General features: G+C 43.2%; 1 protein-coding gene across 1 annotated transcript in view; it reads right to left on the bottom strand.

Moving 5' to 3' along the window:
- Positions 1 to 17008, bottom strand: part of LOC115025632 (partitioning defective 3 homolog) — a 313173-nt gene that overhangs the window by 136031 nt on the left and 160134 nt on the right. The window contains exons 11-14 of the mRNA XM_029458033.1: positions 16619 to 16758; positions 16008 to 16136; positions 4017 to 4205; positions 3419 to 3589 (exon numbers count right to left, since the gene is read on the bottom strand). Coding sequence (XP_029313893.1) covers positions 3419 to 3589; positions 4017 to 4205; positions 16008 to 16136; positions 16619 to 16758 — 629 coding nt within the window. The remainder of the gene's footprint in view (positions 1 to 3418; positions 3590 to 4016; positions 4206 to 16007; positions 16137 to 16618; positions 16759 to 17008) is intronic.

Below are 17008 nucleotides of genomic sequence, written 5' to 3'. Positions count from 1 at the left end.
AATTGAGACTTGTGGCTTGTATAGAAACAATAAGGGTCCACACTTGTCAGATTATGAATAAGGCTCATGGGGACCTTCCGGGTTTTGTGCTATATTAAAAATAGTCCTCATACAGCGCGGCATACTGCTTTGTTCGACCTGAATAAATCCTTAACCCTAATGAAGTATTTTTCTTCTTTATTCCAAGGTCGGAGGGAAAAAATAATCCAATTTCAACCTAAGGCAAAGGCCACTCATTGCCACTACTTTAATTGCATGGAAACACTCGTCTTAGCCACTGAGAGCTTATGCCTGGATGGATCTAGCCTCAGGCCCTGATGAAACCAAAAAGGCTTCTTGGAGACCTTGAGCAATGTTTTCTTTGGGTGGTTTATATATTTGTGTGTGCCTGCCTCTGGAGAGGCTACTCAGAACAGTCACACAGTCCATTTCATATTTCCTTTAAAGTGTTTCCTGTTTGTTTCAGGGTCCTTTTTTCTGCTAGTACATCTTCAGTTACATCACGTAGAAGAACATGGATGCCAGTTCCGTTTGTGTGACTGGTGTGTGTGACACCAAACCAAGCCTGCTTAACCTAGCAAGAAAGATTACACTGCTCCCCTCTAAGAAAGGTTCATCGTACTTTAGCCAACAGGACCAAGCAATGATGAAATCAATGCAATGTTCATGGTGTGAGGCGGCCTGGATACGCTGCACACATCGAAGCCCGCCCCCCTCCCGATGCATTAGGCTGTGCTGCTCAGCTCCTCTCCCCTGCAGACAGTGATGGATCTGATTAATTTCAATGGTGGCCTCCAGTGCTCACTCCCATTCGGCTGGGTGACAGTGGCAAACTGGTGCTGGCTCCCCACACAGGCTGGCCAACACAGGAGAAGGGGGAGGTGGTGGTAGCTGCTGGGAGCCCGTGTCAACATTTAACTTTCCCTTTTTGAGGTTTGCAACTGACCCTAAATTCTTCATTTAGGATTTTTATCTTTTCTGTACTCTGAGTATATTAAAATCTCCTCAAGTGACTTCATGGCACCTTTTCAAATCACTAAGCCTCCAGAAAACACTGCATCTTCAGCGGTGTATGATTGCCTGTAATGGGAGTTTAATGGATGGAATCTAAAATGCGCTGTTACGTCTCATTCTCCTTTGGTTTCACACACTCTCTTCAACGTCTCTCTCTGCAGCATCATCCACATGCTGTTTCATAGCAACTGATGTTGAATGTCAAGTTATATACAAACTTGTCAACATTTCTCTCTAAATAGTTTCTATAAATAAATTTAAAAAAATGTAATAAACATCATCCTTCCACCGACATAGTGTTAGTGTGATGATAAAATAAAAGTGTTATTTTGCAGTTTCTGAAAAAGCGTTTGTCTGTGACCTTAACTGTCTGCTCAGTGTCGGTCTGTCTACCTGTCTGCCTGCTGGTGAAGGATTAAAGAGGACAGGAGAGTGACTGGACCGAAGTGATAGAACTCACTGAACCTTGGGGCTGAGCTCTCCCCGGAGAGACATGTGTCTTCTCCTCTAGTTTGGACAGGGGAGGGGGGAAATTTGTGTAGAACGGAAAAAGCCCTGTGTTGAAAAAATGCATGGTGGTGCTTTAGGTACCCGTGAAACGAGGAAATATAAACCAGTTCAGTTGAAGTAATAGATCCATTAATTACCAAGGTTGTAAAAAGCAAGAAAAAAAAGGGACATTTGTTTATAATATATTAGTAGTATAATATAATATAGTTATGAGGTAAACAGTAGAACTATGACGGTGGGTGACGTCACATTTAATTGCAGTAAAATAACTATTTTGTGAGACGATCCTTCGTTAGTTTTGCCGCAGCCCTCTGTGTTGGCACCATTAATGTGTCAACACAGTTGGCTCTTTCAAATGAATGACGCGGTTGCGTGTCTTTCCCACGCAGTGCTGTTGTTTGTCTGAGCCCGGACGGAAGAATTGGAAATGAGGGTTCATGGAGAGGGGGCTTAACTGAGTGATGATGGAAAACATAGCATGGTGAACAACTCATAAGGTAATGCATTTTACAGTTGTTATGAGGAACATCTTGTTTTTCTCTGAATAACCACTTTTCCCATTAAACCTGCTGCTTCCTGTTTAAGAGAAATAATGGGTACTCTCTCTGGCCCTGCACTGCATGCTGGTGTTTTTAAAAACAAGAAGAGAAATAAGACCACACAGCACTAAACAACAACTAATGTACAAGTCCTGTGTTTGTGGCGTAGAGCAATCCAGCAGATGTAGGCGGAGATCCCAATGTAGAATTGAGGAAAACATGTTCATGGTAAACGTAATGCAGCAATGTATGACAGTGTATGAGGGATACCTGTAAGTATTTATCCCATGTTCTATCTGGTAAACTATGGAGCACCACATGTTGGGGGCGGGGGACGGAGGTGAAAACTGACATTAAAACAAGAAGAAAAACAAGCGCGCGGAGCATCGGGGGGGGGGGGTGCTGTATAGTGAGAGACAGAACACTCCGAGGATGAGGGCTTGCGGAGAGGGTGAAGGGCAGAAAGGGGGGACTGGGGCTCTGCGTGGTACTCCAAACTGACACACAGCCACAGGACACAGGCTCCAATTAGAGTCACAGCAACACTAATCAAACCTGATCTACAACCTCTGGCTGCAGGGTGACTGAACGTGTGTGAGTGTGTTGGATTCGCACATGAATCCACAATCCTGATATACTCTGTGCTTCGCATTTCACATTCAGCTAAATCACATTTGTGTTCATTCTGGTTTTTACTCCAGAAAAAAGAATACAGTTTCTCTTAAAGAAAGGTAGACTGGGATTAGTTCAGGATCACAATGGGCATTTCATGAAGTCGAAATCCCCTCGCCTCAATATTCTTGACTGTTGCCTAATGACAAATATGCACCTAGCCGCAATACATATTCCTTTATCTGCCTATCCTACAGTGTTATTCCGCAGGCCTGTCAATCATAACCCAGTGAAGTGCTTCTTAGATATCATATCAAGGCCCACCGTGGGCAAAGAAAGTCGCACGGAGAATGGGGGGGGATATGTGAGATGGTATCACCTATCTCACACAGGAAATGGGCCTGTTTGAAGATTTGCATGGTGGTGTGGTCGCTTAATAAAAGGTCCTCCTCCAGCTATCTCAAAGCAACAAAAAACACTATGGGGGATAGATTAGGACCATTGGCAAGGTAGAGGAAAGCTGCTCTTGTTTATCATTTATTGAAGTTGAAATGCAGCTATCCCCCTTCTTTATTCAATATGTCTTCCACTTGTCCACAGACGGGATTTGAATTAGAGCATGCATGTGTGTTGTGCAGTCTCATACTTATAACAAGATTGGATTAAAGTAATATTCAAAAGGCAGAACAAATACAATCTGACTCCTTGTGATGTCAATTAGCATCAGTGTGACTCCTCTCTACCTCATTGTTTTTGGACACCTGTCGGGCCACGATGAGCTGAATCATCCCTCGAATGTTGCCCTCAACGGACATAGATGTACGCAGCTTTTCCATGGCGTCCTGGTTGGTCATCCCATGTAGCGACTCCCCATTGACTGCAATGAGCTGGTCATTGACTCGCAGACGGCCGTCCTGCAGACGAACACCATTGGAGAAACGTTAGAACGGAGTCTTTAAATTCTTGCATCAAATTCTTCAGAATACTGTCATCCTTAGATGTGAACAGGAACAACTTGTCCCAATAAATACCGGGGTAAAATCACAACCTTGCTTCCCTTTTCATATCCTCTGGAAAACATTTTTATGTGTTGATGATTTCACAAACCACTGGTATTTATGAACATTTAAATGTAACAGTTCAAGGGGATAATAAAAGATACTGTTGCACTAAGGAAGACATTCATAACATAACATGTTAGTTATGCCACATTAACAGCATTAACCTCAAGTGACCACTTTAACGTCACCATGACAAGGACTTAACTCCATGCAGCATCCACCTCATACTTACCTGTCAAGCTAAAGGTCAGAGCGTAAGTCGGTGGGAGTAGTTACTTGCCTTGCTAGCAGCACCTCCATTAATAATGGATTTCACAAAGATGCCCAAGTCAGCGTGGTTCTCCTTGGACCTGTTACCCTTGACGCTGACCCCCAGGCCTGCTGAGCCTGAGTCGTTCAGAGGGATCTCAAAGGTCATGAACTCTTGTGTACCGTCAGGGGTTAACACCATGTCATCTTCCTCTGCCTGCTGTGGGTATTAAGGAGAGAGAGAGAGAGAGTTTTTAAATGGTTCTTTCACAAAGAAGAAGTTGTCATGCCTGTGGGACTGCTGATGTTTTAACAAAGGTTTTTGTGTGCAAAAGATACGGCACAAAAATCTGCACACAGTTCCGAATCTTTTGGGCTGATGACGCAAACTGTTGTTAAGCCAAACTACAATGGCACTGGTGCATTCTAATCTCTGTGTGAAGTATCCAACTCTAACTCTAACTTTAACTTTATTGAAAAGACAAAAAAAACAATAACAGACACGAGCAGAACAGAAATTGAAAGAATGGGAATGGTGAATGACAAGAAAATGGAAAGCAGGCGCGAGACAAGATAAAGAGGGGAAAGATGAGGGGGGCATGAGAAGATAGCGAATGGATGGCAAGCATGTCACATATCTCAGGGCTGTCATCGTCAATTGGCCGTACTGTCTAGCCGAGCGCTGCTAATTCCTTTCCACCGTCATGAGCTCGGTGTAGGAGCAGTGGGGACGACAAAGAACTTTGAAAGCGCCAGGTAGCAATTTGGCGCTCAAACAACAGTGGCTTCCTTTGAACAACACCTCTTTGAAGGATACTTTGTGACACATTAAGAACCCGACCCTCCTTCCCTGTGCGATCCATGGGCCTTTTGTTGAAAATTACCATAGTATCGTTGCAAGGCTTTTACAGCAGAGTGTCATGCATGGTAGACAAGAAAACGGTTAATTTCAGCTGCCAGAGATGTGTGAGAGAGTACAGTTGAGTGTCTAACACCCAGCACGATCAATTCAGCTGGAAAATAGATCATCAAACAACCACTACAGTCTCTGTCCTGACAATTTTCACTGCTGTCTAACAAAGAGCATCTGTAAAAAAACAAAGGAGAAGAAATTGTGTATTTTACTCCTCTCTTGCAGCGATACAGAAAGGGGGAAATAGGTGTGAAAGAAAACACCAGAGGTGTCAGAGAACTGGAACTTTATTTCTATGTTGCTACAAGAAAACCTGATCAAGATTTAAGAATGTTTTTAGAATCATTTCCGTTTAGTGAATACCAAAGATTTTTAGCTATGGCCGATACACTGTAGCTGAGTAAATGTGCTGAAACCGAAAGCTTTGATGATCAATCCACAGTTGTTCTTCCCTTACAGTTTGATAGAAGAAAATGAGACGTTGCTTCTTACTCTATATGTTTCAAAAAAGGGGTAACAAGTCCTCCATTAAAACATACACGCCTCTGATATTTGCCACTGAGCTGCTCCACTCAAGTTCTTGGGAGTTCTGGGCCTTGCTCAAGGGCACCTCAGCAGCTGCTGTTGAGGCGAATGAGACTGTTCACTTCCCCCCACACACATTTCTATACGTGCCCGCTCCACGGGAAGCTTGAGAGCAGCGGCCAGATTGTACTGTACGTGTGTAGTTATTGCCATGGCAGCCAAATCCACATGAACAATGCTGGCGGTGAGAGCAATCAACCCCAGAAACCCACCGCAAGACCTCTTTAAATAGACTCACATCAGTACACACACACACATACACAGCCAGATGGATGGCAGCCAGGTGTGTGCCCTTCACAGCTGCTCGCATAAAGAGTGAAGCAGAGGAAAGAAAGGAAAGATAGAGCATAAGGTGTGTTTTTTTTCTTCTTTCGGACGCTGAGGAGTTATTAGGATGCAGTGGTGCGTTCAGGTGGAGGCTCTTTTCAACACCCTCTGACTGAGCCCCTATTCTCAGGACGGCCCTCCTATCTGCCCTCTTTTCTCCTCCTGCTTTCAAAATGGCAGTACACCTGTCTGTACAACTTGCCAACTGGGCTTTGTCCCTGACTGGACCCGCAGTAAAATTCTGACAGCTGGAATTCATTTAATCGCGGCGCATTTCAACACTTCCGTTTCTATTACAGAAATCACCGGCTCTTGTCAGGAAAGGACCCTTTGCTTCCCCTCAGACGGCTGAAAGAAGCGGATAGGGGATAAGTACAAGTGTAAATATAATGCATCGGCGATGTTTAACTTCCCATTATTGCTTTTCTTAGCTTGTGAAGACATCATGTCAGAATTGACGGTAAAGAAAGCTTTGACAGCTGTTGTATTGAAGTAACCTTGAATCAACTTAAGGAATCAGTTGGTAACCAAGGCAGCACTAACATACAATTTCCATCCTGAAAAGAACGCTTGTGGATGAATGGCCTTGTGCGTCATTGGCAGGGTCAGTCTTTATCTTTAATGAAGATGTTTTATCAAAATAAAATAAATAAATAGTGGCTATGAGTTATGTCCCTGGAGAGGCTTTTAGCCCAGCAGTTGAACATAGTAATACATTGGATGAAAAAATGACTTTGGATGGACCCTGTCTGAGCCTCCGCGTGTGTGTGCCTGTGCGCGCTCTCTTCCAAAATGATGACAGAATAACCACCCACTCAGAGCTGTGTTCCGGGAATAGCGGGCCGAGGCAGAGAATGAGAGAGCAGTGTAACATTTTCATCAGACAGGAACAAGCGCCGCTAGCCAAGAATGAGTTTGTCAGGCTGCTTGACAGGCCGCGTTGCACCGATTCAGCTCAGGCAGAGCTGGATTCCACTACCTCTGAACAGGAGGTTCAGAGGTAAAGAAAGTCATCTCATTGTTCCAAGCTCAGACCCGTTTATGCACCTGGGACAGGGGGAACAAAAGCACTGACAATAGATGAGCTGATGTAAAAACACTGACGGTTGCATGCTTCAATCAAAAAAGCACCAGGAAAGGTTTTGATTTGATCTTTTCTTTTACATACCCGTGTTAACAGCCGCAATCCCAATTTTCTAACTGCAACATCTTGGTTTCAACCTGTTTTCTCAAATCAAATAGTTTTATCAGGTATAGTCACTGGCAGGAAACAAATGCAAAGAAATGTCTCTCTGCACTCACGGCTGATGGCTGAATGCCTCCAACATCTCCACCCCTACTAGCTGCTAAAGCCAGGAACAAACGACACCTGACTGTGAAGACACTTGGCCTTGCAGAGTTAACAACACACTTTTCAACCATTGCCATACTAACCACTATTGCCGCTTTGTAAATGTGTTGAAAGTACCATGTACTGTACGTGGGGAAACCAAACGCCCTCCTGTCTGGGTTCATAACGTCACACAGCTCAGTGAATTCCACTGTACCAATGTCAGCTGAAATAATCTGGTTGACTACAGTGGATAAAATATTAAATATAAGATATTTGCAATAAACTAATAAAAAGTCTGGATTCATGCTTTGTCAGGTCTGTCCACAGGGCAACGACAAACAACTTTTCCATTGTTGAAGTTTTCTAGTGTATAGTGTTTGGATTGATCATGGGAAGCCAACATTGTAGATGCTCCATCAACACATGTTTAAACCATAGACAGTCTATGGTTTAAACACATGCAGGAAACTCTATGTAACACATAGTTAGCATTAGTTGTTAAATCTGTGTTCATAGTTGTTCTAACTGCAACAAAGCTGCCAATTGTCCATGGACCATCCTGTTTTTTGTGACTCTAAAGTCTTAAAATTGTTGTTACGTTCAAACCACATTATATTACTGTATGCCGTTGCCTGGTTGAAAAGCAGAGGTCTAGAGAGTGTCTAGTTGATGTTGCATGACATGTTTTAAGGTTTTCAAGGTCAAAACTAAATCCAAAGACATCATGGCTGACTGAAACACGCAATGTTGCCTGGTGCATAAAAGGTGCAGTGCTGTACTCAGGTACCGATCATTAAGGTCAAACCTAATTCTAACCCAATGCTAAGGGGTTAAGAGTGGTTGTAATATCCTTCGCATTATTATCTGAATACCTCAAGTGACTGGCCATTTGACCAGCTCATCACAAAGTAGCCTGTGTCTTTTTTCCCACAGTCACAGTCCATTATACGATTAAGTCCTTTATTAATTAACACTGTGACGGAGTAGAAGCCATTTATTACAGTCTATTGTCCTGGCAGGGGAGGGCGATAGAGGCAGCATTGGAGCAGAGACACGAGCAGGTGAACAGAGGAGGGCAGAGAGAGGAAAGCGTTGCTCATCGTCTAGCAAAAGGGCCCCGCCTGTTTAATAGGCCATTTTGATTTGTTTCTACCTCGCTTAACTTGTCACGTACTAATAAGAAAAGTGTGTTTGATGCGTGCAAGTGTGTGTCAGAAAAACAGTGCTACAGAAAAAGCTAGAGTGAGACACAAGGGGGGGAAAGCGAGAGAGAGAAAAGTGCAAATGCATCACACTTAGTTCTATTCACACATATAACTATGAGTTCTCCGCACATCAGTGCCTAAAACAATTAACACTGCTGGAAACGTCTTTCCACACTTGGCCCTTTTTGGCGACATAAAGGTCATTGGAAATGAATTTAAAAGGGCTAAAAGAAATCAGCCATGGGTGTAATTGCAAAAGTGGTGCACGCGTGATAAGTATTGTAACACAAATTTATTTTGGCGGCGTTTCTCCTCGCAACATTTTCTGACAAAGGGGACGAATATTAAATACCTCTAAGCCTAAAAACAAATCCAGCCTTTTTCAGGTACAATGAAGGGCTGAGAAGCGATTCTGTTGCACAACACTAAAGGCCATGAAGCGCACAGCTGCCAGTGTTTATGAACTAACATTACATGTTCTTCAGGAGGCAATCCAGAAAATTTTGACTCAGCGCTGACAAACTGGGACTGTTACCCTTTGGGGAGTTTCTAATGAGAACGCTCATTTGGCTCATTAACAGAACAAAGTCAGTTTCTATGAGGGCATCTGAGGCCAGATCTATCTGCATCGCTGCAAAGACATTATAGCTACTGGCTATCAATGAATTGACTGAGTGGATCTCACTGCGAGCAACCACAAACAGATACAGGGTTGGCTTGAGACTAGATATTTGCGTGGGAGTTTTAGGAAGCGATTACATCTAATCAAAGATAACATAAAAAAATAAAAAGGTGAATCGTGTACTTGGCAATCGGGAGTGTTTGCGAAGGCGTTTCAATGGAAACCACAGTATAGACGCACATCATAAAGCAGATGCCTCTCATTTCAAGCTAATGGTGGATAAAAAGAGCTTTGGTATGTCCAACCTCACATACACACTTCAACCGATTATGTGTTCTGGAAACAGACGCTGAATCCCTTCGGGAGAGAGACTGTGTCGCCATAAGTGGCCTTTAACTACCTTGTTTTTCGGCATAGCACAATGCTGCGGTGCACCCTCTCCGTTCTCTGCACTGACAGCGAGCATAATTATGGAAACAGCTGCTGAGAAGTGCTAAACGAAAACAGGTGGCGCCGACGAAACACGCTCGGAAATCGTTAACCAGGCTGGCATTGTCTTCAACCACGCTTGGCAGCATTAACTTTAATTATGACAGAGCACGTTTCTGAACTCTGCACTTTTTAAACAGAAAACCTTTCTATAGGAGCCAAATTAATAATATAGGAAGGAATCATCAGAAAACAAGAGAACAGAAAGGAAGAAACAGCAGGAGGAAGTCGCAATGTGTCTCTGCTAAACATCAGGAAATAGGAGCAAAGTATGAACTTTTTGAAGCTTTCAGTGGACAATTTGGATAAAGTGTCCCTACGAGAAGATGCTTTTTGGAGATAGGGAAGAGCTTTCTGGTGCCATGGTAACACACTGGAGCTCTTAACTACCAGATCATCATGTCCTGTCATTTCAGAGACACTTTAAGCCATAAAGTGGAAGAAAAGGCGACCTCTGAGATGCATCCGCTGCTGCCAAGCTGCTCTGAAGAGCGCTGTAAATTCATAGATGCTCTCACTGATTGTAGGTTGCAGAGCCACAGCTCCACTCTACTCCTCCCGAAGGCATTTAGAGCAATTCCTGTAATTTGACTTCACCTGAGTTCCAACTATATTTCTTTTTTAGAAAAAAGATTTACAGAGTAGGGGTCAGCTATTTTAGACATTTTTAATAGTGGAGCAATTTGCTGATCACACTCAACTTTGTTCAGGCAGCTGGTCTGGTTCTAAGTTATATTATAAAATATGACGTATATATATATAAAAGATGTTTGAATATCTGCAAAAAGGTTACAGCGTTTTAAATGATTAGCTTTACCAGTAAGAAAATATCTCATCTCCTCAAGTTGTTTGCCAAGTTTTACAAAGGTAAAATATGTGTTTCAGTAACCTGCTGTTATATAAATAAAGTCCTCAAAGACAGGCTAGAAAGATTCTGTCTTCAGCACTTTATTAGGAAAAGTTGCAACAGATGACATCATCCTTTCAGTGAAAAAGCACTCTAACAGACATCTAATTATATTAACACCAAAGATGTCATTTTTTGGCATAGCTGTAGATGCTGCAACGCTCAAGATAGCACTGTTTATCACCACTTCAGTTAAATAACCCAAAAGGTTTATCATAATTTGAAAGCTGCGCTCTTTCAAAGTTAATGATTCTGCTTTGTGTTTGTTATTGGAAGGGGCAAAAGAAAATGTAAACCAAGACAACGATGAAAGTCTATCTAATGTCTTACATTTATTGTTCATACAAAAGTGAATGGATCTTATATAAAACATTTTTTTTGTTATGCACCAAATCACCATGACACATTCCTTGTAATGTATGTGCAAACCTAACGTATGCAACCTTAAAGATGCCCCCATTGCCAGATATTCTTGATTCTTGTCGGCTTAAATGTTGTTCTCCATCTTCTACCTTTACATTTAACTACACTGTGCTGGACTGGAGGAATCACAAAGTTACATTCAGTGTTGAGGAGTGAATGAAAGTACGAGGAGGGTGAACTTGGCTCCAACTCAACAGATCCGTGTATCATTTAGTTGCCTCCAAAGACAGGGGATCGTTTTCTGTTTGCCTTGTATCAATTCATTTCTCCCTCTACCGACTCGGTAAATGGATCTTGGCAGCGAGGAAATCAATAGAGCTTCATAAGTCTGTTCTCGTCTTCCAACTTTAATGCAGGGGAGTCGTGAACGGTAACCTCCCTGTACTGCGGGGCAGCGCAACAACAAAAGCTCAGCTGTGTAACACTGTTAGTGGGATGTTTACATAATTGTGCAAAGCAATGCAACGCTGACGATGACTACTTTGACTTGGAAGAGGAACACAGAGGTTTGGAAATGTGTCAGGGAACCAGTGCTTTTAATTCCACTGTATATAAGGGTTTCAGAGACTTATGGAAATATGATTTCAGCTAAAGCAAATTGTGCTACAAATGGAGTAGAATGCCTCAATTACAGTCCGGTGGTAAAAACACGGCAGGGAGGATTTCAAACCAGGCCACCAGGGTTGGCACTTTTGAAACAGGCCATTAGTTCGCTATAACTGTCAGCAATGCTGTCACACATCCGTCTCTACTGCGTACTCCAGCATTCACACGAGGCATGAATTTAGCGGTGACATCAATCAGAGGCCGGAATTAATTGTATAATTAAGATTCTCACTGCTTGGCAGATATAGCTACTAATGGATCAGTGACAAGTGTGATATGATCGTAAAGAGGGGATTTTAATGTACTGTTTAATTGCTCTTATGTGGTCCACAGTGTGACAACAGCAGTTTCACAAGCCCATTTGTTCTCCACGGTCCATAGTCCCATTGGAAGTAAAAAAAAATACTGCTCATCTCCGGGTCATGGAATGATGTAAGGGCAAGCATTGACGACGTTATTATGGCTCTTGAGCGTATGTGACTAATCAAGTCCGTACTGTGTGTCAGGATTTACATTTTACAAGTTTTACATTTAGCATTTGCAGTGTTTAAAATATGTGTAGGTGTGTCAAAAGACTATTCACTTGCTGTATGTAATAAACTGGAAGTCACAGATTATGTTTCTCTGCCTTTGTTTTTCGCTGTGTCTGCTCTAAATGGCACCGCGACACGTGAAACAATGCGGCGATCCATCGCTGGCGGCAGTGTGTGGATGGACATCTTTAAGAGGAGGCAGGAATGGTTCCTCGTTTCTTAAAGTGTTACCATTGCTTGTTGCACAGTGAGGCGTGACATTTGACTTGGTTATTACAGGAGAAAAAGGGGAGCTGAAAAACAATCTCCACTTCACAACGCTGGCCGATGTGGACTAAAGGCTCAGCGTCGCTCGAATCTGTAAACACAAACAGTGCTGCACGCTGGGAGATAAATGCCAACAATAAATAACATCCACCGGCTATGCGTGGGAAGTGTGTGGTTCTTGTCTTTCCATGTGGGAATTTCAGTGCTGTGTGTGTGTGTGTGTGTGTGTGTGTGTGTGTGTGTGTGTGTGTGTGTGTGTGTGTGTGTGTGTGTGTGTGTGTGTGGATGTTTTGTAATACACTTTACATTTGAGCCTTGATGTGGTCAGTGTAACCAGGCGGGTGAAAGCCTCTGAGGCCATGAATAATGTGTGGGGAGAAGGGAGAGTGGGGATTGGTGTTTGAATATCACCCCTACCAAACTCCTATCCATTTATATTTTTGATTGATGATCACTTTTAGTTTTTTTTTCCCATTTAAATTACCCTTTTTTCCCCTCCACCCTTGTCTCTCTTGCCCAATTCCTTAGTTTCTTTATGTCAGATGAACTCTTTCTCCGACTGCTTTCACCTCTCATAAGAATCATTACGAAGGTGTGAAGACACAAGCACTCAGAGATCATTCATGAAGTTAACTAAAAATCACAACTCACGTCACTTATATTCATATTCATGCGCCAAGGTATGTCTGACACAAGTCTTTCTACCTCCTCATGACAGCCCCCTCTTATGAAGAAAGTCATGATTAACCTCCAAACCCATAGGGGGCAGAAATCCTTTTGACTTTCTCTCTTTACTCTGTTAAAAAGCCTGACTAGAAAATCCCTCATTGGAACTCCCAGAGCTGTCAAGTGAAGGAATAACACAGCACAAAGTGACTTTGTTCACATTGCCATTGATCAGCGCCTCAGACTGTCTTCAGGGTTGGAGCTGAGCTTTGAGAGAGAGAGAGAGAGAGCTCTGTCTGAACGTCTCCGCTCGTCTCTCACCTCCTCTTTTAATTAATGTCTTATAACCTGAAGGTCGCGGGGTCCTCCTATAGAACCAAACTTGTATAACACAACATAACCAAAGAGGTTAAAATCCCTCCATAAGGAATATGATAAATGACTGTATTATGGTGGAAAGGAGAAGTAAGAGGTATGAAAGGGCAGGCTTATTAGTGATGAGTCCAGTGTTTGGGAAAGGTTAAAGCTGCTCTACTTCTCTGATACAACATACTGTATCTGTCTGAAAATGTCTATTGATATCCTTGGAGTAGAAAGGGAGAGGTAACCAGACAGACAAAGACAGGGGGAAATCACAGAGACAACACCCAACTCTGCTCCATTGCCATATAACCTTTTCTCTTCGCAGCGAGTACATGTTTATTGAAAGCTATCGAGAGCTACTGCTACTGCTACTGAAAGCATGTCAAAATACACCCCGACCGTGGTAATTAAAGATGCAACACAAACATGGTGGGAGGGTAAATTAATCCCTCTGGGGGCGCGTGCAATAGGCCTGGCATACAATAAAACATCAAAACAAAAGAAGATGGGGAGGGATTTTCTGCACTGACATTAAACATCAGCAGGCAAATGTCAACTAGACAAAACAATGCCTCCTTTCTATTTTCATCTATACAGCTGGATCTCCTGCTACTGTGTGTGTGTGTGTGTGTGTGTGTGTGTGTGTGTGTGTGTGTGTGTGTGTGTGTGTGTGTGTGTGTGTGTGTAAGGCTATATGTCTTTGACAGATGCCAGCAGTGCTAAGGCATGTCACTCACGCTACAATTTAAGACATCATCGCATTGTCATTGAGGGAATTACATGAATGACAGCGAGTAAGTGATTGTCTATACATGTGTGTTTGTTCGTGTCTTGAAACTAGTGTGTAGTATGCACGCACGCACGCACGCACGCACGCACACACACACACACACACACACACACACACACACACACACACACACACACACACACACACACACACACACACACACACACACACACACACACACACACACACCAATCCAGAGTGTGTCACAGAGGCGGCAATTACCAACCATTCTTTTCCTCCATGCTTTATTTGCAATAACTGTCACCGGCAGAGCCTTGGTCTCCTTATCTGATTTTTATGAACATACTCTTAGGGATTATTGAGATTTGTGACAACACTGCTGGGAAGTGTGGGAAAGTGTGCGAGAGGATGAGAAAAAAGAAACAGCGAGGGAGAGAGCAGGAAAATGCTAATCTGACGTGGAAACTGATGCTGTATCACGTAGCAGTCACTTCGTGTAGAAAAACACAGAAAAAAGACAAAAACAGAGCAATTATTAGACGGTGTTGCAATAACGAGCTTTTTCTAATTGCGTCATGCCTGAGGAGCTTAGAGAGCGCAGCCATCAGACTCTCACACCGCGTCTCTCATGAGTCGATAGCCCAGGGGCAGGCGTGCATTTTTGAACACTCCTCGCAGCATTGTTCAACTGCTGTCGAGGCTGCTGACAAGAGGTATGAATCAATTTGGTGCATCCCCCCATGTTAGACTTTAAGTGGTTAAAGAGCCTGTTGAGTCACCTGAAGGTCAGAGGTTTGATGCCAGCAGCAGCCAAACAGATCATGTAAAGCCACATTCAGTTGCCTTTACACACCATGACATTAATGACTCGTTTTAAGATGCTGTGAGCTTTCTTCATTTAGACTCGTTTCATTCAAGTTAGAATGCAATATGAGCCCATTTGCCATTTTATGATTGTTAATATTAAAGTAAAGTTGTAGACCTGGGGGTGGTGCATTTCTAACTGGAGAAACAGCACATTAGCAGAGTAAAATGTGTCTCAGAGGGCCATTACTCTACAGGTTGAACAGCTCCTATGGCGGGGTTAACAGCCCGGGTGCCAGGCTGAGTATTATGGGTAGGAGTGAGGTTGGCATCAGGGGCCCCTGGACTGCCAAGGTGCTGTGACGCTGGAGTCCGCTGTCAGAGCGACTGAGCGCAGGCTCGACGAGGGCAGTAGCCTCACCATCTGTTGCACGACAGCCAATGTCACCCTGTATGTAGATCGTGTGTCTGAGACCGAGAGTGTGTTTGTGTGTAAATCTGTATTTGTGTCTGCTCATAAAACATCACTTGAGGATGTCTATGTGTGTGTGTGTGTGTGTGTGTGTGTGTCTGGATATGCTAAAAAGCTGTGATTGCGCCTTCTCGTGCACATGACTTGCTTTGGTTAAATGTGTTCAGAAATAAGTCGGTGTGTTTCACTGTGAATTTGTGAGTGTGTGTGTGTGTGTGTGTGAGCCCAGAGTTAAGAGTATAGTTGTGTGTGTGGCGTTGGTTATGTACAAGTCTTCCCTAACACAAGTGATTCTCAGCTCTCATTCTGTTGGGGTGGCTGGTGAGTATTTAGGAGCGTGTGATGCGTTGAAGGAGCAGTTAAATGCACATGAGTGCCGTTACAATGACACATCCATAACCCAGCTGCACGGAATGTAACATATTTAGTGATCTTTAACATATTCATAGAGTGAGTTCATTGAGTCAGCTGGGACATGCTGGAACAAATTGACTTTGGGAGTTGGGTTAATTCCCTTTAAACAATAATAGTTGAAATATACACTAAAAAGAGCATTTACCTTCGTCTCCCAATTTAATTTTTTCTCAGTTTTCCTCCATTTGATGTTTTTAAGTGTTTAAAAGTAAGAATAGTAAAGTACCGTTCTCCTCCAGTGTCATGTACATGACTTGTAAAGAAATTCCAATCAACTGTGATTCATATTTCTGAGTAAAATAAAGCAGCAGGTTATAAAGAGAGGCACTGGCTGGTACTGACCACTTCTCGGGGCAGCAGGGAGTCCTCTTGGCGAATCACCAACAGGTTCACAGTCCCACCCATCGGAGTGGCTCGGAGCAGGGCCACCACCTCTTCCTGGCTCTTACCATTCAGGTCCACGCCACTCACCTGCACATACGATACACACACGTGCACACACACACACACACACACACACACACACACACACACACACACACACACACACACCACACACACACACACACACAGATCATAAATACTCAGATAAGCACTTGGCCAAAACACACTTGGCGGCAAAAAAATAAATCAAAGAGCTCTCTGACTTCAGCGAGGAGGACATCTATGTCCTCCACGTAACCTTTATGCAGATTACCCAGTGAGCCAGTTGGAGCTGGTATTAAAGCGAGCACTCGCTGATTTTCATGTCAGTGTGATTGAAGTATAATCAAAATATTGTTCCATCTAACCACTTTTCCTCAGCAATTCAAAGCGGGAGCTGAATTGTTATAGCCATAGGAAACACAGTGTGGTTGACTCATTCCAACAAAAGCTCAGTAAATTTAATTTTGCCACAAAAATCAGATCAGCAACAGAGTCAATAATCTTTGAAATAATGTACAATGCCCCACCTCCAGCAGCCGGTCTCCAGCTTTCAATCGGCCGTCTTGGATGGCCGCCCCTCGAGGAAGGATGTTTTTGACATAAATGGGAGCACTGCCACCAATGGGGACGTCTCTGGATGTGATGCTGAACCCAAGACCTTCTAGACCTAGGCATAATGAAAAACAAATAGTTAGAAAGGTAATGTGATCATTTACAGATCAGTTTGTTCTTGTGCCTAACTACCACAAAGGTTTCCAGTGTCACTCAAGGACACTTCTTTAAGTATGTTTTGCAAGCATGCATGAACCTGGGCAGTCAGATTGAAAGACCGTCAGCCCACATGCTCTCGCACTGTGTATATCTCAGACATATAACTGTGATATTAGTGGTATCGTTCTGAAGAGAAGTAAATAATG

The sequence above is a fragment of the Cottoperca gobio genome, chromosome 20 (genome assembly GCF_900634415.1).
Source record: "Cottoperca gobio chromosome 20, fCotGob3.1, whole genome shotgun sequence".
Taxonomy (NCBI): domain Eukaryota; kingdom Metazoa; phylum Chordata; class Actinopteri; order Perciformes; family Bovichtidae; genus Cottoperca; species Cottoperca gobio.
This window is presented reverse-complemented; position numbering and strand designations above follow the sequence as displayed.